At 47.5% G+C, this 20,642-nt stretch overlaps 2 protein-coding genes across 5 annotated transcripts; one reads left to right on the top strand and one right to left on the bottom strand.

Moving 5' to 3' along the window:
* The first annotated feature begins 70 nt into the window (after positions 1 to 70).
* On the top strand, positions 71 to 6,965 carry LOC146429489 (meteorin-like protein). Of its 4 annotated transcripts, XM_085077594.1 has the most exons (7): positions 71 to 470; positions 974 to 1,051; positions 1,257 to 1,346; positions 2,946 to 3,355; positions 3,678 to 3,737; positions 6,161 to 6,324; positions 6,430 to 6,965. In XM_085077594.1, exons 1-7 carry the CDS (start codon positions 457 to 459, stop codon positions 6,475 to 6,477), a joined length of 864 nt encoding a protein of 287 aa, XP_084933720.1. In that variant the 5' UTR covers positions 71 to 456; the 3' UTR covers positions 6,478 to 6,965. The 4 variants fall into 4 exon arrangements, with proteins under 4 accessions (XP_084933720.1, XP_084933718.1, XP_084933721.1 ...); XM_085077592.1 differs by having other exon boundaries at positions 6,161 to 6,965; XM_085077595.1 differs by lacking the exon at positions 71 to 470 and having other exon boundaries at positions 505 to 1,051; positions 1,257 to 2,143; positions 2,946 to 3,162; positions 3,247 to 3,355; positions 6,161 to 6,965.
* A 3,914-nt stretch (positions 6,966 to 10,879) lies between these two features.
* On the bottom strand, positions 10,880 to 18,214 carry TRIM25 (tripartite motif containing 25). Its single transcript, XM_085077583.1, has 9 exons — positions 17,515 to 18,214; positions 16,546 to 16,641; positions 15,883 to 16,116; positions 15,235 to 15,391; positions 14,506 to 14,583; positions 14,061 to 14,111; positions 13,375 to 13,401; positions 12,932 to 13,033; positions 10,880 to 12,257 (listed from the first exon to the last, which is right to left on the bottom strand). The coding sequence occupies exons 1-9, from the start codon at positions 18,121 to 18,123 to the stop codon at positions 11,725 to 11,727; spliced, it is 1,887 nt and encodes a 628-aa protein (XP_084933709.1). The 5' UTR covers positions 18,124 to 18,214; the 3' UTR covers positions 10,880 to 11,724.
* Positions 18,215 to 20,642: the final 2,428 nt, after the last annotated feature.

The following is a 20,642-nucleotide window of genomic DNA, read 5'->3' as shown; positions in this document are numbered from 1 at the left end:
GATGAGGATTAGTGCCTGGCTCTGGGAAGGCTGCAGCAGGATGAGCTTGGGCATTTTGAGAACAAAGGTGTGTTTTGTTGAACTCTGTGGCTGTTCTGCCCGAGATCCCTGCTCCAAAATCTGAGCATCTCAAACCTCAATACATGGGAAAGATTCTAGACAGTGTGGTAATGCCATTTGGAGGTACATCTAGCACTGGTAACCTGCAAACCTCTCAGCAGCTGCTGGCCTGCTCCTGGTTCATCCTTTTGCACCCTGAGGAGCAGCTGAGTTTGTGTGCCTTTAAAATAGATGTGGCTAAAGTGGTTTAAATCTCCAGGCTTCAACAGTGATGTGAAATGTCCAGATTGTTCCTTCTCACCTCTGTTGCCACTCATTTGGGATGTTAAAACAGCTTCTGACTGCACATTATTTACTCCAAGAGGGGAAGGAGCCCTGCAAATGCCTTAACCTGTGATGAGCAGTTTCAAGTAAGTTTTATCTGGAGATGTTTTGGTGTCAGTAGTAACTGGAGATGGGGCGGGAGGTGCTGCTGAGAGCAAGTCAGCAAAACACACATGGGGCTTTGCCTGGCAAGGGGAAACTGTGCTGCTGGGACACGTTCAGGGATCGAGTGGCTCAATGCTTTCTCCTGATGGCAGCAGATGGGTTCACTTGGGCTTTTGGAAGTGAATAAATCCTCCTGTGGGGCCACTTTATCATAGTGTCAGTTCCCTCCCCATGTCCTCTCCTCTGTTCCTGGGGCTCATTTCACAAAAGAAAGAAGGGCTCTGGCCTCTCAGCTCCTGTATTATGCCACAATCAAACCTTTTAAAGACTATTTGTGTGTTGTTTTCCATTCAGCATGGGGTCAGAGCATAGATATTCAGCAAGTTTTTTAGATGGATAAGACAATAGTTTCATAGAGTTTTCAGGATCACTGGCACTGATGTTGATAACTATAAAGGTTTAATGCATCTTTAAATGTTTTTAGAATTGCTGGAGTGAGCCATGCACAGCACCAGCTTGAGCCAGACTTTAGCCTAAAGCTGTGGAAGGAGTCACAGTGCAGGTATGTATGGGGAAGAACATGGGACATTAGCAAAGTACAAGTCAAGGCTGAAATTCTGGGTTTTTTATAGTAAGTAAAAATAGAGGGTTTTTGTGAATGAACAGTAAAGTGGGTCGAAATAGGATTCAAGGAGTCCAGTGTCAGACACTTGACTAAAGCTTTGGTTTCAGGGTATCTCCTCTAACAAACCTATTTTCCTCCTTAGGAAAATCCCTTCTTGCAGAAGGGCTGCAGACAAACTGCCTCTTTGCCTGTGCATCTGTGGGCAATGTGAGAACACGCTGGTAACCGCAAGGTAACAGATGGCCGGAGGGTCCTGGTGACCGCGGCCGCGGCAGGCTGAGTGGGGAACAATGCCCTGCGGATCCCGCGATGTGCCACCCAGCCGTGCCGAGGGCCATTGTCCCCGCCCGGCCGCGAAATCCCGATTCTACGCTTAAGAGCTGTAGAAAAGAGCCTCGCTCTCCCAGACCTGCAAAAGAGCAGCTCCCCATGTCGTTCATTGAAAATATGGAAAGGGCAATGCATATAGAAATCTAATTATTGGCAGGCACAGCCCGGCTTTTAGCATGATAATCGTGGGCCCTGGAGCTTTCTGGTGCACGGACCCCTGAAAGATAATCATGAAAGCAGAAGTTAAAACTATTGAATTTCCATCATTCATTCAAAGTTCGCTTTGATTGCGTTGACACGATTTTTGTTTGTTCCTACACCGCGATGAGAACTATTATTAATCACTTCTAAATATTTCAGAGACAAAAGGGCTGCCCGGCCCGGGCGATGGGGACAGGGGTGCGAAAGGGAAGGCTGATGGCGGGGTGTCCCTGCTGTCCCCAGTGCTGGGGGGTTCTCCCCGCTCCACCGCCGGGCTGGCGGGGCGGGGGAAGGGGGTCGGTGATGGGCGCGGCCGCCCCCCCGGACACCCCCAGCCCAGCCCTTTTCCTCCTGCTTAAAGCCCTGCCGCTCCCGCCCGAGCCGCCGGTCCATGGCCACGGTGCGGGGCTCGCCCGGGCTGCTGGCCCTGCTGCTGCTGCTGCTCCTGGCAGGGCAGTCCCGCCCGGGCAGCGCCGACCGCTGCAGCTGGAGGGGCAGGTGGGTGCCACGGCCGGGACTGGGGGGCTGCGGGAACCGGGAACCAGCACCAGGAACCGGGAACGGGCACCGGGAGGGAGCGGCCGGGTCCCGCGGCGCTGGGTGCGGTGTCGCTGTGCTAGCGGGTTTGCTTCAGTCACTGGCAGGGAAATAATCCATCAATATTCTCAGTATTCTCAAGTATTACGTCCTTTCCCTCTGTGTTTTGTTGCCTTTTTAGTTTTAACTAATTCAGCTAGTACGGATTTGATTCTCGTAAGTGAACTCAGCGAAAGTAACTGTCCTGAAAAGCAGTGGAGTTGCACCGACTTGAGCAAGAGCTCGGGAGCAGGGCCAGCATCACCCTTTTTATCAAAAAACATTTTCTTGATGAGCTTATATTGGAATTATTAAAATAATTTTAGAAAGTAGATATTTAAACCAAATTTTTCAGGCATAACATCTCTTTGCAGCTCCTGCTGCGAGTCAGCAGCTCTTGCCCCCGTCCACCTGTGAGATTTTCTGAACATCTGAGCACTGGCCAGTCCTGCCACAAGGAAAAGTTTTGAGCTATTTAGCAGCGAGACTTGCCCTCTGACATTTCTCTGGGTGCTTCAGGCATCCAGGCATGGATTTGTAGGCAGGTGAAAGGGGCTGATGCGCCTTTCCATGCATCCCTGTCCCTCGGTGTCTCCTGCATAATGCTGCAGCTGAGGTCCGAGGGGAGGGAAGGAGGGAAGGAACGCAGTCCAGCCAGAGGGAGCCGATTTAGGAGTCATTAGGAGAGTTGCGATCCTGACAGACCCACGGTGCTGTGTTGCAGCGGTCTGAGCTGGGAGCCGCGCTCCCGTGCCGTGGAGCAGATCCACCTGCGCTGCACCGAGGGCTCCCTGGAGTGGATGTACCCAACACGAGCCCTGCGAGTGGTGCTGGAGCCCAACCTGGCCAGCGCCCAGCACACCACGGTCTGCATCAAACCCGCCCGCGACTTCCAGGGTGCCAGCATCTTCGTGGAGCGTTCCGGGCAGCTGCACCTGCTGGTGAGCGAGGCACAGGGCGCTCAGCCCCGCCACGTCTCCTGCTTCAGTGCCCTGATGCCACAGCCAGTGGCCCTGTTCCTGCAGGCCAGCCCGCAGAGGGACATCAGCCGCCGCACCGCCAGCTTCCAGTACGAGCTGCTGAGCCACCAGAGCGCCGCCGGCCCCGACTTCAAAAAGATGGCCCTGGCTGAAGGTAAGAGCAGGGGCTGCACTTTTGGGGCAGGTCTGAGGTGGCAGCTGATCCCCGTTGAGTGGTGCATCCCTGATGATAGAGGCTTTTTGGGATGAGGGGTTGGCGTTGCAAAGGTCGTTCTGCCCGGCAGTGCCCTCACTGAGAACATCCTCTGTGCTTATTTCTTTGCTGTGGCTGGATTTGCATAGCAGGAAGTTTGGTTCGCATCTGATCACAAGGCTGCTTAAGCTGGTAGTTCTACCCCATTTCCTCCCTGAATTCACCAGTCCTTTTGCCATGGGATGTTGTATGGTGTTTTGAATAACTACTTTGTTTTTTCTAGCTATGTGCCGTCCTTGTGACAACGTGGAACTCCTTATGGCCATTTGCAGCAGTGATTTTGGTAAGTTGACTAAAGGGGAGTCATTCTGCCTTTCATTTATATTGATTGTTTGGATTTATTTGCCGCTTTTTAAAAAATAATGACATGACTGTATTTTCTGATCTGGGAAAGAAACTGTGGAAAAGAATCTGAATGGAGGGGCGAAGTGAAACCTAGAAGGGAGAAGCTTTGCGGCCAAGGTCCTCATTTCCTGCAGGCAGGAAGGTTATGAACTAAAACTGAACTGTGAGTAATTCTCACAGGTATGCTGCTGCCTTGCAGGTGTAGCTGAGTCACATGTGTGCAGACGTACACACAGGTTGTACATCCTTGGTGTGGTCATATTTGTTCCCTTTGTCCCTATTTCTTTTTATCCCAGCTATGAATATAGCTTCTCTCCTCACAGTCTGCACACTCCCAAGTTCTTTTTGTGCAGAGGCAGTGAGTTGTTTGCGACTTAGCTAAAGATTTTGGGTGATTTGAACTTCCTTCAGGGACATCCTGGTTAGGTTTTGTGCCTTATGAGAAAACAGCAGAGTTAATAGTCCATAAGAAAAGAAATAATAAGAAATAGTAACCTGCTAATACATGGAAAGCTTTTTCCATTTTTCTTAACAATGGAATAGAATTTTTTTCTTTCAACTGTGATTTGTTGATTTTATTCCCATATTTTTCCTCTGCACTTTCGTACCTCTTTGATTAGGCCAAACACCTAAAGCTGTAGAGGTGATTCTCCATGTAGCCACAATTCTGTTACTTAAATATACCTACACAAGGAAATAAAACTACAAACTCCATATTGAATATTTAAAAACCCCACCAAATCACTGCTCTCCTACCAGGGCTTGCAATACTTCAAGGCTGATAAAATCAGGCACCATCATCATGGTGCAGATGCAAAACCAGTGCAGAGGGTACTTCCCTTAAGAGTGCTCCACAGCTGGTAATTTTTATTCTTCTAAATGAATTGGTGCCTTCCAGCCCGTTGTTTGTCCTGGAGGAGGGTGCTGATTCCCAAGCAGGCACTCTCCCTGCCAGAGCCTGACAGATGTGGGGGCCCAGGCACACAAAGGGACACTCACACTCCCAGCAGCAGCAGAGCAGAAGAAACAGCCCTTTGAACTGACTCTATTTATGGCCTGACTTCCTTGCCCTGCGCTCACAAATCGCTATCATCAGCTTTTTTGATTAGAGAAAATAGCTGCTAATGAAAGTGTAAATGCCACTGGGAGAGAATGGGGGCTTTATGGTTGTCCTTAGGATTGGGGTCTGCAGTCACTGCGACCTGAGCAGTGCAGGAGCAACTTGGAGCACCAGGAACGAGTGCATTATAGCCTGTCAATAGACTTGACTGCATCTGATTAAAAATGATCACACAAAGAGGGAGACAGAGAGCAGAGACATCTGGTACACAAAATTCTGCATTCCCTTGGAAATCGAAATAAATGAGGAAATTCTTGGAAACTTCAGAGATGAGGTTTTCTGCATCTTGGGTTGTTGAGTTTTCTGTACACGAGTGAAAGAGTTTTGTGGCAGGAGGGTGGTGATGTAACCTCTCACGTACTGAAGAGTTCTTGGCTGAAATTGTGGCATATTTCTGACCCTTTTAGGAATATGGGGTTGAAGTTAATTAAATCAGTAGAAAAATAATTGGTTGCTCTGAAAAATGGGAGCGGTGACAATGAGAAAGGTGGCTTCAGGACAGCAAACACCTGTCAGATGGGATGCTTCATTCTCCATATGACTGAAAGCTTTTAGAGACTATGGCTTCTTATGCTTTCCTTTCAGCTAGGATCCTTCTGGGAGAAGAAGGTACATGTATGCAAAGTGATTTTTAAATAAGGCTTTAAATAAAGTCACTTTAAGAGTTCTTAGTGTTGTTCATCATCTCCCAAAGTGTCTTTTGGTGGATGGATGACATTGTCTTTTGAGAGGGGAAAAAAACCATCAGACCTTTAAATGAAAAACTTTTAACAAGCTCTCATTTTTTTCTGACCAAATCATATTCTGATTCTTCTTGGGTCAACCTCTGTTAGTGCTGTTAAAGGAAAAGCTCCAGAGTCCCCTGGAGTCAGGAAGGAAGGGTCTGTGATAGTCACTGTCTTGGAACACAGACTGAAAAATATGAATCCTTGAGCTGGGACAATCTCTTGTGCCTTTTTATCCTCTGCTGCTTTGCATTATCAGTCAAGTTAGATGCTTTTTCCTCTGGTGTAACTGGTTTGAGTAGTCATAAAGCACAGTTCTAAGGATGTAGCACAGCTTGTGTGGGGATCACCTGTGCAAAGAATGCAGTGTAAGCTCAGGAACGTGTCTATGTGCTGGTGGTACTGTAAAAACTGCACAGCAAAGCTACTCTCCAGTTATTTCATCTGATGAGCTCCCTAGTACCTGAGTTGTTCTCCTGCTGCCCCATCACCAGCTCCTGTCTTCTTCCCATCCAGTGGTGAAAGGATCCATCAGAAATGTCTCCCACGACTCAGAGAACCACATGTCCCAGGTGGATGTCAGCGTCCAGAAAGTCTACAGGCAGAAAAACCGGATTTTCCAGCAGGAGGAGGGCAGCAGGGAGTGGAGAGGCCCCATCAGAACCCTGCTGCAGTGCAAGGTGAAGAAGGGAGGGGGAGATTTCCTCTTCACTGGGAATGAACACTTTGGGGAAGCTTGGCTGGGCTGTGCCCCTCGCTTTAAGGATTTCATGTTGGTTTACCAGGCTGCCAGAGAAAGGGGAGCAAACCCATGTGAGTTTGAGCTCAACTGACACGAGAGACATTTGGGAGTTGAAAGATTTCAGCCCAATCTTTGGATACTGAATCTGGAACAGAGTTAAAACCAAGGACTTAAGTTAACAATTCCATCTAAACTGGGACCTGGAGGATTTCCTGAAGATAATGGCTCTGTGAGCCCTGTAAACTCTTCCAACCCACATTAATTTCTCTCTCTTTACGTCTTCTTTGCCTCACAAAATAACTTTGGATTTTGGAAAGACAGTCTTGGGGGAAGTTAGCAAGCAGCCTGTGCCTGTACTACAAAATTTTCTCTAACAAACATATTTTGCTCTGTGTACATGTTACGTGCTTTTTCTCTAGATATTTTTCTCTCCTTCCCAATCTCTGCTTGATTTCTCTTTACAGGCCAATGTGGAAACTCTCTAAACTGGGGGGAAAAACTACCTCGAAAGCAAAAAAATCTTTCTTCCTTTACCAAAATCTACTTGATTTTTAAAATGGAATGTAGATGCTGTAAAAAGTGTGTGTTCTTTTCTTACATTGAAAAACATTGTGCAATTTATTACAAACACAGACAAAATGCAACTGACTCGCCTCCCTAAAGTGCTGTTGAACTAATTTAGGATCAAGAATTGTTCATGATGGTATTTTCACCTAAATTATCTGCCTCTTTTCAATTAGCTTTTATTATTTGAATGGTGGCTCCTCCCACCCTCCTTTAGAATGCTTTAGCCAGACTCACATCATTGCCTGTATTTTATGTAAATGGAATTACTACACCGTAAAATGATATACAAATGTGTCTACCACACAGAGCCCAATAAATGGTGTGAATAAACCCATTATTTCCCATGTAATGGCATCTGATTGCAGCCTGGGCAACACGGGGCTGACAGATGTGAGCCCACGACAGAGCCTGGAGAAAACTGAATGAGGAGCACTCTGACAGGCCACAATTAATTGACTTTTGAAATGACTCCTTTTTTCCACAGTTCTACTTGGCTGAGCAAGATTCACAAATTGCTGTCTTGAACTTTTTTATGGGACAAAATAGCTGCCAATGAAAGTCTAAATGACGAGAGCTTTGAATAGGAGTCTTACAATGACCACACTGTGACACGTTTTTAACTGACATATTGATTATTTGAGGAGTAGCAGCACTTAATTGGGAGGGAATTAGGAAGGGGGGAAGAAATGGGAGGGAGTCAGAGGACTGGGTGTAGAAATAGTCTGTTAAACACTAACCAAATGCCATTTTATTAAAATAGGGAATGTCCTGATAATCATTTTTACAATTTGAAGTCAGTTGTTTTTTGCTGTGAAAAATCAGCACAAAGCTAAATCAAGAGGAAATGTCATTAGCAAGGAAGAAAACAGACCTTGTATGAGTATGATCATGCTGACCTCCCTGGGGCCTCAGGACCTGCTCAAAACCCTGGCTGTAGTCACAGTCAAGTTTACACAGGCTTAAAATACCTCTTTGTCTGTCTTTGGAAACTGAGCAGACCTAGTTGACCTCCTAATCCCAGGGACATCATGGGACAAGTAGTAAAGATGAGGATTTTTCCTCCCCTTGGTTTTTGTAGTAGCTGTCCACTGATGGAGCAACACTCTGTGTCTGTGAACTCTTCAGAGAGTTTATTCCCCAAAAACCTTCAGCACCCTAATTCACTTGGAAAACTTCAGATGGAAAAGGAAATATTTGTTTCATGGATGCCTTTGTTTGGGCTGATTTTTAAATCTGCTGAGCCACCAGAGCAGCTTCCTGCTGAGTTGTGTTCCCCTGGCTACATGGGGAGGCAGCAGCTTGCAAACCACAGCCCTTCAGTTGGATTTCACTGGGTAATATCAGGAATCATCACCCATTGCTGCTTCCAGCTGGAACGTGGGCTGGCAGATGCTGGATCTCACCTAAGGCTTTGTTAAGCAATCCCACACTGTGTCCTTAATTGTCCATCTTCCTCCAGCTGAAGACCATGGTTTTGCTTACCCAAAAAGGTCTCCAATTTTCTTTACTGGGCAGGACATTCCCCTCATCCTGTGAGGATGCAGTGTTACTGTTAATGGGGAAGGAGGCAGTTTAGGACCAATCCAGAGGACACCACAGCCTCTGCAGCTCTGCTTTCCCCTTCCCCAGCTCCCCTCTGACCCAGTGAATGATGCACTAAAAGACCTGTTCTTTGTACTCTGTTGTGTCTTCACTCCTGCCTCCCTCACTGCTTTGACCCTGAGCACAGCACAAAACATTCAGAGTTAGGGTTTACTGTGAATATTTATTGAATTCAAATGATCACCACTCACCAGCCAGCTCCTGCAGTGCTTACAGGCACCTGGACCAGGAGGCACAAAATCCAAGACAGCTACAAACAATGACACCTTACACAGACTGAAATATAGGGCTGATATATCAGTACAATCAACAGGTTTATAACTACATAGCATTTCTTTTTCTAAATACACTGTTTTACTGAAATACCTACTTTTACTGGGGAAAAGATTAAATTTAAGCATTCGTTTATTTTCATTCAGCAACTCTTTCTTGATTTACTCTCACTTGTAGGTTAAAATGCAAATCAATCCACATCCTCATGGTGTTATTAACACCAGAATTAGCTCTTTTTCTAGACTAAGTTGCGTTCTTTGTAATATGAAAAAGAGAATTACAATTAAAATATATGCTTCTATATACATCTTGTAAAACCCAGTGCAGCCCTGATAGGCACTGCCTGCGTAAAACCACTTCGATTGTGTTTAAAAGGTATTTTTAGTATCACTGATCATGCTGTAATATTTTTCCTAATGTTATATCACACTAACATTCTAATATATCAAAGGTATCTGAAGCTAGCCAAAACAATATTTTTCAGAAGCCCAGAGACTGGTCCCAGTAATGCCAAGGTCACCACTTCCATCCCCATACAGGACATTTACTGAAGGGTTGGACTCAGTGATCCTTGTGGGTCCCTTCCAACTCAGAATATTCTGTGATTCTGTGAATTCCAAACGAACAGAACTTCATTCTATGATTTCTAGTCATTCATAGTACCAAAGAAAGCAAAACAGAGGATCAGAAGCCCAGTAGAAGGCTTGTTTCACTGCCTGGTAATCCAGGGCACGTCATGTGTTCCACGTGTTCTACACCAATGTCCCATGGCAAGAATCCCACTTTGCCCAACGAGGCAGAATAAAAGCTGCTCTTTCCTTTGTTTGGGTGTCACTCCAATCTATGGCTACAGAAGCCCTTAGACTCAGGACAGAACTGACACCTCTTTAAAGTCAAGAAGCAAGGAACAGAAGATGGAGACTTTCTCCACTGCACAGACTGCTGGAGCACATTTTTGCCCGTGACCAAGGGACAGAGTTCTCCTTCAGCACCCTGCAGAGTGGATCTGCAGCCCTGTGGCACAGCCAAGCAGCTGAATGATTTCCCAGAGAGAACTGCTCTTATATTTCACTGCTGAAAAACTGGAAGGGCAGAAAACCCAGTGTGTCATTCACTGCTGGCTCCCAGCAGGACACATCCTCCTTCTGCACCTTTGGAAGCATTCTGCTCAGGTTGGGAGCTTTAGTGCTGACTGTGCTTTGGAAAGTGGAGACCCTTGAGAGAGTAGAACTGCTCCAAAGACAGCCATGGCACTTTTGGATCTACCATCAATTCCATATCCTATTCTGACCAAAGAACTGCAAGAAATCAGACTTGTGCTATCCTTGACAAAGTACCAAGAGCTCACAAGCCAAGTAAAAATAGGACACCAAGCCTGAATTCCTGAAAGCCTCTCTCTAAAGCAGTTTGGCTAATGTGGAATATAGTCACAAAGGTTCTTTGAAGCCTTTCTAACAACTCCCTGCCAAACTGCCAGCAGTGGCTTTGGGTTCTATTTCACCAGGTCCTCTAAGGGGAGTTTTACAAATCCAGGTCCAGGAAGGTTCTCATGTGAGCTTCCCATGGGCTACCAGGAGTCAGAGCTGGCACAGTAAGTCCAGAGGCACCAAGAAGATACAGGCCCAATAACTATGAGATACATATACCTTGACTGCCTACAGATTGTTTTAAAGTTGTCAGTACAGATTTCTCTGTAGCTGGTGAGAACTTCTGAAGACATACCACAGCCCACAGAACACCAAGAGAATTAAAAATCCATCCCAGGGGGAATGGATGTATGTTCTCCTTTGTGCTAATTCCCTGTATGTCAGAAGACTCACCTGTCTGCCCACAGGCTTCATGCATAGAGGAACCAGCATTTTCCAGGTACTTGCACTCTGTCTTGGGACTCCTCAAATTGTAGTCCCAAAAATGTGCAAGAAATCCAGTTTCTACCACCTGAACAACAAAAGACACACCAGCAGAGAATATCTCACCTCATAAAGAGGAAAAGCTTTATGACAGGAGGCCCTGCTTTAAGCTGAAGATACACCAGCAGAGAACATCCCACCTCAAAAAGAGGAAAAGCTTTATGACAGGAGACCCTGAGACCAAGAATGCACCCCCTGAACTCCCCAGCACACACAAGAAAACCCAGCACTGAAGAGCTTCAGTGTGAAGACATGAAGCATGTTCTGGGTCAGAAGATGACACAGAATGCTTCATCCCACGATCTTCATCACAGGATGCACACCACTGCTCTGCAGGATGTTTTCCTGAAAACTCTCTGCTGTATTCCCAGTGTTTGGGCTGATGCCATTTGTTTCCAGGTGATTCTAACACCATTTCTTTCCCATCAATTCTACAAGTCTCTGCAGTTCCATTCTGATGAGATTTCTCATATTGGCTTTTCTAACTTAGAGCCTTAAGACCTGAATTTACTGATTTCAACAGCTCTTTGTGTAGCATCTGGTGAAGTCATACACTGAGAACACCTGTATGGACAACATACAGGTGCCTGGGCAAAAAGGCAACAGTGAACCTCCCTCAGAGCCTGCACCCTGATTTTGTCAAGGAATTCTTCCTATTTCTTTCTCAAAGGGGTTCTTGTTACCTGTGGAACACATTAGTTCTGTGGCTCCATTACAGCAAACCACAGAAGCCACTGAAGACATTTCACAAGGATTCGCATAATAACTGTGATTTTAGGGCAATCAAGATCTTTGACAAACCATTGTAGTTTTTACGATCACCAACATTTTGCTAAATCACTATCTAAAGACTTTAACAATTCAGACAAAAGAAAGAACTAGAAGATTTCTCAAACTGCTTAAAAGAGATTATAATTTTGGTACCAAACAATCAATCTTTGAGAGATTATCTGCACTGTAAGTGAACTACACCAAGATACAAGACCTTACTGCCTCATTTGACAGAGAGAGAGAATGGTATCGCTGGAAAACAGCCAGAAGGCTGGATACAGGGCTTCAGTGAACTGGGTTTTGAATTTATAGATCAAGTTATGCTTCTCCCCCACTGCCATGAAAATCACAAAACCCCCCTCACAGTGGAGCAGCACCCCAATCTTGGTAGCCTTAGTGCTGGGCAAGCACTTCTCCACGTCGTTGTGCCAGGATGACAGTTTGGAGTTGAGCCACTCGATGCACCAGGACCTGCTGTTCCTGCCCAGGCGGCTCTCGGGCCCTTGGCGCTCCATGCTGCCATAGCAAATGCCAACAGCACAGAAGCTGTTCTGCTGCAGCTCCACCTCCCAGTAGTGGATGCCTCTCTTGAAGCACTGGAAGCCCAGCACCTGGCGGTAGTCGGTGAAGCGCTGAGGGTGCAACTTGTGACCTGAGAAGGTGTCTGAGATGGACATCCTGGTGTAGTTGTCAGACAGAACCATGCTGCTGTGAGCTGTGTTGTAATCCAGCGTGATGTTGGCAGCATCTGCAATGACAGCAATCACTTGAAGGTACTGCAGGACAAAAAGCATTTCTATTTCTCCTGTCCCACCTGAGCACTTGTTCCCATGCTCATGTCCCAGCTCTGCTCTCCTCCTCAGTGCAGGCAGCTCTTACAGCCACAGTAAAAGCTGCTGGGTTCAACTGCAGCTCCACATCACACAGGAGGCAGATGGAGGGCAAGTTTTCTTCCTTCCTGCAGCCCCACAGGATCCCTTTACCATCCAAATATACCCTGGCAAAAGGAGGGGATTGCTGGTCTGGCAGCAAAAGGTAAGTCATGTTGTATAACATCTTAACAAGTCATCACAGGCTCACATAAAAGCCTGTGTTTCATTTAAAAGGAATCCAGTGCATAACACTATGTTCCTAGGCTAACCTAAAGCTGTCATTTTGGGGAAACCAAAGTAACTTACAGAACTTCATTTATCTTCATAAAGATACATGAATGGTGAAGATGAATTTGATTCATCTGGCAAAAGTACCACTTAGAAACCTCCTGCCCCTTTTTCCCCAGAAACTTCCTTCATTTGTAACAGCCCATTAAGCTAACAAAACCCCCTCAGAAGTGTTTTTTCAGGTAACTACAGAGAACATGTAACACCAGTGCCATAAGAGCAGAAAGTTTGTCTTTAAGGGGTGTAATGTTGAATGTCTTACACTGCAAGAGCTCCTCTCTGGGTTTCTTCAGGAAGCTGTCAATGAGCTCTTTAGTTGCAGCAGCAGTGGTGGTTGGGGTGGTGATTGGTGTGGTGGTTGGAGCTGTGTCAATGGAAGAAAAAAAAGTTTGGCCAGTTGGGAAGAGACCTCCCATGTTTAACACCCCATCACAGACACCCTCAGGGTGGAGCTGATCTGGTTTAACCTCCTGCCCCACACAGGGTTAATTTCAATTTCAGCTCAGGCTGTTCACTGTCAGGTCAAGTTTTGAAAATCCCACTCTGGAATTCTCTCAGTGTTTGATTGCTCTCACAGTGGCCAGCAAGAGCCTTCTCAGAGCAAGAGCTGAACTTTTGCTTAACACACCAACACTAATGACCATTTTACCATTTTAAGAGCAGTCAATGAAAATTACAATAGGCATGATGAAAGTCTGGACTCACCAACTTTAGCAGCTTTCTTTTTCTCTTCTGGAGGGGGAAAAGAAAAAAGTAAACTGTGAATTCTACTGAGAGGCAAGAGCCACTGGTAAGACTATGTCAGCTGTAAAACCATGACTGTGGCTCTTCTGAAACTGCAGCAGTGGAGAGCTGACAGTCCAGCATGCTGAAGCCATGTACAAATACCCCCACACTGGAAAACTGCACATCAAGCACAACCTTTCATTTGCTTCATTTCACAGTCATAATCCTGGAAGGAGCTTGATCTTCCCTTCAGGAGCAGTGTGTTCAGGCACATGAATACTCCTGTTCCCATGAGGAACATTGACTATTCCTTTTTACAGCAGAGCTTTTAGTGCAGCAACAGGAGCTACAGCTCCATTCCAGTCCAGCTTCCCCAGCACACCCCCTGACTGCGGCACACCCAGCACTTGGACCATGAGTCAAAAGCTCTGTAGAAGTAACAGAAGTTGTTTCTTGACACTTGCATTTACTTCAAAAAGAAAACATGGAAGATCTTCCCAACAGGCTACAGTGCCCATTAATTCTGGTATCTGGACAGAACAGCCCTGAAAGGCCCCAGTATAACCTCCCACAAAGATCTTCTCCATCACCCCAGCCCGAGACTGGAGGCAGGATGTGGCCAGCAGAAAGAATGTTTGAGTAAGGTTCCTTTAATCACCACTTACTGGTATCTGTCTCCACCTGTGAAGTGGTTTGAGCCTGAGGAAGGTTTTTCTCTTTGTGGATATGAGGGAGGAGAAAAAAACAAAACATGAATAGGTCATAAGCAGAACTCAACACATACAAATCTATCAAACACGCCAAAAGGTATTTAGCACAAATTAAAAAAACCCGCAAGAACCAGAGGCTGGGGAGGCTCTGCTTTGCTTTACAGCCCACACTGACACCACTAGAGGCTGATGCACCCCTGTGCCTGTGCAGCACTGCTCTCCAGCCCACGAGGCATCCATCCCAAAATACCCCAAAGCACCCTCCCTCTCCTGTGCCAAGGTGCTCTCTGCAGCTCATCCCTGCACCACCACCACAGCAAACAGCCCTTGGGTAACTGCTTCAACTCTTATTTCATAGTAAAGCCATAGGCAGGAGAGGATGATGTTCTTTAGTACTTACGTGGTCCGTGAGGCTTTTTTCCAACAGGGGCTTTGTTTGGATGAGCTGCTGGAGGGGCCTTAGCTTTCACAGGTTTGGCTGCAATGGTGATAATTTACATTATGGTTTGTATGGCCAGGAACAGTCATGCATTAGTAAGAACGTTTTTCCATCTTATCTTTCAGTTATGTGAATAGAACTGAAGTGAGATTTGGCAGACATGGGAACTGCATGCCTGTGCTCCAGTCCAAAAGATAGTTTGGCTTAATCTGGTAAGTAGAGCTTTGTTCTACAGCACTTAGACAATCAGCACCTTTACAGCTGGGTAACCAGAGTCCTGGTCCTAAGGCCTTTCAAATCTTCCCTCAAATCCACATCCTAACCACATCCAACCCTACTACATAATAACACCATAAATTACTCTGAGGAAGAAAGGTTGGGCTGTGCCAGAAGGGTGCAGTATCATGGTACTCATCAGCTTATCCAAGTATAGATAGCAGTGAACAGAAACTGGCATGTTTTGTCTCCTAGTTTAGCCAGACTGTAATGTAATTGTGTGGAAATGGAGCACTGCAGAGACTGTAATGTAATTGTGTGACAATGGAGCACTGCAGAGATTGGAAGACACAATTTATATTAACCAACTGTATTTGCTGCATTCTTTTTTAAAATCGTATTTGGATTGGAAAGATCTCTCATTTCAGCTCAAAGCAAAAGCAGAAAATAACAATTTCCCCAGTGATACAGTACCTTCGTCTTGTCTCTCCCTACTCTGAATCACTGAAATTTTCACTATTTCTTTAAGGTTGATGGCAGACTGGTAAGTGGAATGCATCACATGTTGGTCCAATTCAACTACAGGAACGAATGCCTCTTTTAATGATGTTTGTTGGAGGGCTGCTGCTCTCTGAAATGACAAATGACCACCTTCTGTAGCACACAGGGAAAAATACAACCAAGTTACTTTACATGGGGTGGGGTTTGTGCATTCGTCTCAAATTCAAGGGAGCAAAGGCTGCAGTCAGACACAGCTCACAGCAAAATTCCAGCAGCAGTAGCTCAGGTGCCTTATTTCCCACTGGTACCTAAAACAATGAGGAAGCTCCACCAGGCCAGTGACAGCACAGAGCTGCCACACCTCAGGGAGGTGACTCTTGCCCAGTGACCCCCTCTATTTGTGGCAGAGGGAGTGCCTGACCTGGGGGAGTTACCACACACCCCTTCAGCATTCTTTCACTGAGATTTGTGTACTTATCAGTACATCCTTTGATGGCAGGCACTTGCACACCACTGCATCACCGTTTGACTGGAAGTCTCTGGAGAGCAGGATGATCACAGCAGGTTTTTGTCATTCTGCATTCTAGAATGAATTGGATTCACATTTAAATGACACATTACCTTCAAAAACAGAACATCATCACTTTCAGTCAGTGCCATCTCAATCTGATCTTTGAGAGACTGAATTTCGTTCTTCTTATTTCCCAGAACACTGTAAATGTAATCAAACTTTTTCCAAACTCTCTTTTCATCCTCTGTAATTGCTTTCATGATCTCGTTTTCTCTTTCTTCAATTACAGCTTTAATTTCTGAAAATTCGTTTCTGATCAATTCCTTCTTTCTTGAAGCTATCTCCTGCAGCAGACAAGAGCAGACAAGCACCAGTTTCAAAAGAACAGTTTATGAACAAAATACTCTCAGTGCTACTACATGAATGCCTCTGAGGAACATGTGGGCTTCTCTTCCTTGAAACGGGCAAGAGAAGAGCTGTTTCTCTGTGCTTTGGAAAGAAAACTCCTTCACTCACAAGGAATGGGGCCCATTCTCAGTGTCACCCTCAACTGAGGGTATAAAACCTTGCACAGTTCCTGGTTCACTCCCATCTCCCACAGAGCTGCCTGGCTCTGCCAAAACTCCTCCTTTCTGTTCCTTCCTAATTACATCTTCTCCTGCCAAGGCAGCCTCAGTACTAGAGCCTTGTCACAGGGGTACAATCAGCACCACCACGCAGTGGCCAGCAGGTGCCAGGCAACCTGAGAGCACTTGGAACAGTTACCCACTTACAGCAGATTGGTTCTGGTTTGCTTTCACGGTGCTCATTGCCCGAGCAGTTCTTTCACTCTGATTATGCAGCTCCACGAGTTTCTTCTTCAGCACTGACTGCAACAGGAGAGACCAGAAAGTATTTCAGAGAGGCAGTTGTCATGTCTGCTCTCAGTTTTAAACACCCTGTAAGCATTTGGTGCTACCAGTTTAAAACCTACCTCCCCTTGAACCTTAAGGTGTAAATTTGGGCAGGAAGTTGACGCTACTGTTCACCCCTCTCCTTCTGAGAATTTTCTCACTCAGATGTGATTTACCTGTTCCTTTAGTTTAAGATTCTGCTAAGCTCAATCAGGGGCAAGTTCTGCAGCTAAACTGTGTACACACTCACCAAACAGATCGGACTTTGGCCACCTAAACTTTTTTCAGTATGCTTTACTAATCCACACTGATTTTTACCTGTGCTGGAAAATATAAATGCCAGGTTTCCTTGCCCTTTACTCTGTGAACCTCCTTCTGGCTTTTATCTACCTACTAGACATCTCCCTAGGATACTTTTATAAGTCTTCTACTTAAGAACATCTGCAGAGGAACATCAGCCCCTCAGGCTGTGACAAGCCCTGGCAGGGAGCAGAGTAGCAGAGGAGGCTCAGAGTTCAGGGTGACGCCACAGAGTGTGGGAGACCTCGCTGGTGAGCCCAGCCCAGCCCAGGAGCTGGCAATCAGCTCCACGGCAGCGCCTTCCCAGACCCCTGCCCTTGAGCAACATCTCGGAGAGAGGAGGAGAGCACAAGGCATGACTCTGAGGACTGCTTGAGCACACGCTGGAGGGCACATCACAGCTTGCCAAGGCCAGGCACAACACTTACAGTCCAACTCTTGCTCCAGCCTCCTCCCCACACTCCAGAGCAGCTCCCAGGCACGGAGGGAGCCAAGGGGTGTTGCAGCCCGGGAGGCACCGGCCAGCCCCGCCCAGCCCCGGCTGCTCACCTGCGAAGAGGCTTTTGCCTGCTCCAGGGGGCTGGTGTGGCACAGCTTGTGCCCGAGCAGGCAGAGGGAGCAGATGCAGGCGCCGTGGTTGGCGCAGAAGAACTCGAAGAGCCTGTTGTGCTGGGGGCACTTGCGCTGCTGCAGGTCGCACAGCGGCAGGCAGAGCTGGTGGTCGCGGAACGCGGGGCTGTCGCGGTGCGGCCGCAGGTGCTCGGCGCAGAAGGACGCGGTGCAGGTCAGGCAGGTCTGCACGGCCGGCGCCTCCCGGCAGCTGTCGCAGGACACGGGGGGCTCCCCCGCCCAACACCCTGCCGCCTCCCCATCCTCATCCTCCACCTCCTCGCCCTTGGCCTCGGCGCGGCCCTGGAGCTGCTCCACCACCCGGCACAGCACCGTGTTCTTCTGCAGCTGCGGGCGGCCCGCGAAGGTGGCTCGGCACTGCGGGCAGCTGAAGCCCCTCGAGAGCCCGGCCCAGGTCATGTCCAGGCAGGAGGCGCAGAAGTTGTGCCCGCAGGGCACCGTCACGGGGCTGCTGAAGAGGCACAGGCAGATGGAGCAGGTGAGGTCCTCCTCCAGCCCCGACAGACCCAGCTCCGACGCCACCGCCATCTCCTCGTCCGCAGCTGCCCCGAGAGCCAGAAACAGAACTGGGTTCGGAAAAACGAAACTATCGCTGGGGCTTTCCGGAAAACGACGTGTTCCGTCCCCGCCCCGACGGGAGGGGCGGCAGCCGGGGGATGGACCCTGCGGCTCCCGCCCGTATCTGGGGCCGGGTAGCCCCGGGATGCTGCGGGCTCTGCCCTGCGGAACGGGACCACGGGGCGGGGAAGGGACCCTGGGGAGGGCTGGGGGCTCCGAGCCGGGGTCGGGCAGAGTCACCCGGAGGTGCCCAGAGGCGTTGGGGTTGGTTCCGAACCATTTGGGGCATTCGGGGTGCAGTGCCCACCGCGCTCCCGGCGGCCCCGGGGAACTCGAGACACCCCAGCGCGGTCCGGCCGCTGTCGCGGTCACCACGGGCTCCGCTCGGGGCTCAGGGATGGGGTGAACCCCAAAACCTTCCAGCACTGGCCCAGCTGCCCCGAGCTATGGGTAACCCGGCTGTCGGAGATCTTACAGACTCATAGAATGGTTTGGGCTGGAAAGCACCTTAAAAATCACCTGTTTGCAACAGCTGATGTCAGTGCAATGTTTTCAAAGTATGCAGGTTACTGCACTGTGAATATGGAAACCATCTCAACAGATGATGCTTCCTCAAATTTCTTGGTCTAACTGTTCAGTAATCTAACAGTTGTTTCTAACCAGGAGCATTGATGCTGAAAAGCAACATGGCAAGTACTCCTGTTTTAACTAACTTGACGCCAAATTCTTCCAGTGGTCTCTTCCTCCTCCCTCTTCTGTCCTGTCTGCTGGTGTCCCAGAACTTCCTCAGGGCTTTCTATACTTCTCCACCCATGCTGGCAGCAGAGATGAAGTGGAGCAACCTGGCACAAAGTCTGTGGCTCCCCCAATAATCTAAACGGAGCCTGTGGGCTGTGGCAGAAGGAGCTGTCTGCTCTCAACTCTTGTCCAGTTGGCAAAGAACATCTTGTGTGGAGAATGGCTGAGGTTCCCTTTAATGTCACTGAAAAGTATTAGCAAGCAATCTTGTTGGCATTAGTGCTCAGGGACTTCAAAAAATGTTCAGGAATTGTATAAAGCACCCAAAAGAAGCGATGGTGGCTGGTCTGTTACAATTGAAATCAGCTCCTAGCCAGTTCTTTTGGAAGGTAAAATGAAATCTGGACGATCATTGTAAACCTACATTACACAGATAACGTGGACTTGTACCTCCATCAGTTATCCCTCCAGCCTTGTAACATTCCTTCAGGATAAGCTGCAGAGGGGTTGTGTGTCACAGGGCTCTGAGTCACTGCTTAGGGACAGATACAGGTGCAGGAAGGACAATGGAGGCATTTGGAGCTGCAGGGCTGTGACAGGAGCAAGAGTTCAGGGATCAGTTCTGTCATATGCTGGAGGGTGGAGGAGTTTCTCAGAGATGAGCACGGTGCCAGGGGTTTACAGTGCTGTTGGGTGTGCTGATCAGGACTCTGTAACTGCTGTCAGAGGAAATGCAAACACACCTGACAGGGCGTGGCTGACAGTGACTGCAAAGGGAAGTTCTTAGAGAGCTGTGCTGTACCTGAGATGTGACCAAAGACCAGCTCTTAAAATTTGCATTTTTGGTTTTTCCATAGGTGAATGAGCTCCCTGGACTAAGCCTCTGTCATCTTTCAAAGACTCAGCACCTTCGCTGTACTTTCTGCAGCACTCGTGTGGTATCAACTGATACAAAGTATGCAAATAAAAAGGGTAAATATACACCATCACAATTATAGCTTTTGCTTCTGAAGCATAGCACAGAAGGATGTTTAGAGCTCAGGTAAGTGATTTAAGTTCTCCAGTGTCAAAGAAGGTTTGAAATTCTGGTTTTGAGGAAAACAAACCACTCCTGTTGTCTAAGAGACAATTAAGTTTTAATGTAAAAAATTAGTGAATGTTACCATTTAAATAACTACTGAAGTTATTGCTCTCTTTTGCTTGCAATTACTTGAGAATTTCCAGTGATTCTGAACTAAATCTAACCTTTTGCCCAGACACTACACATTGCCCAGACACTACAAATGCCCCTCAGAGCCTGAGCAGGGCTTTAGAAGCAAAGTGGGACAAATTGTACCTCATGTTCCTCCCCCAGCAAAGGGGTTGGTGAGAGACAGGAAAGCCCTGGGACAGAATGGCATCAGCGAGGGTTTTTCCAGCATATCCCTACCTCCCTGTGGGACTCACATGCATTCTGCCCCATCCCTAGTTCCTCAGAGCAGCCCCCAGGAGGTGGATGAGACAGGCAAGGCTCTCAGCAGCTCCCTCAGGCTGCCTTCCCTTGATCTGATTAGAATTGGGCAGTGGAGCAGTAGTTACACTCCAACTTGGTAACAATGGGTAAAAAGAACTCCAGATTTTATCTTCAAAACATCCTCTCTCAGGGGTGTATTTCTTTACCACCATCTTCTGTTTGGCACAGCCAGAGTGACTGCATCCATTTAATTCGTGGCCAAAATGCGCAGTAGGCAATGGAACAAGAGGTGCTGTGA

This window comes from Lichenostomus cassidix, chromosome 18 (assembly GCF_008360975.1).
Source record: "Lichenostomus cassidix isolate B80296 chromosome 18, HeHo_3.0, whole genome shotgun sequence".
Taxonomy (NCBI): Eukaryota; Metazoa; Chordata; class Aves; order Passeriformes; family Meliphagidae; genus Lichenostomus; species Lichenostomus cassidix.
Note: the sequence above shows the minus strand (reverse complement) of the source record. Positions and strands in the feature narration are given on the sequence as shown.

Bases quoted from the DNA above. Each gene is read 5' to 3' on its own strand.
- LOC146429489 (XM_085077592.1), top strand. The intron at 1,347-2,945 runs GTAACAGATGGC...GCTGTGTTGCAG, and splicing joins AACACGCTGGTAACCGCAAG to CGGTCTGAGCTGGGAGCCGC. The intron at 3,356-3,677 runs GTAAGAGCAGGG...TGTTTTTTCTAG, and splicing joins AAAGATGGCCCTGGCTGAAG to CTATGTGCCGTCCTTGTGAC.
- TRIM25 (XM_085077583.1), bottom strand. From the start codon at position 18,123: ATGGCGGTGGCGTCGGAGCTGGGTCTGTCGGGGCTGGAGGAGGACCTC. The intron at 15,392-15,882 runs GTAATGTGTCAT...TTGTCATTTCAG, and splicing joins ATGATGTTCTGTTTTTGAAG to AGAGCAGCAGCCCTCCAACA. The intron at 13,034-13,374 runs GTGAGTCCAGAC...CCATTGACACAG, and splicing joins AAAGAAAGCTGCTAAAGTTG to CTCCAACCACCACACCAATC.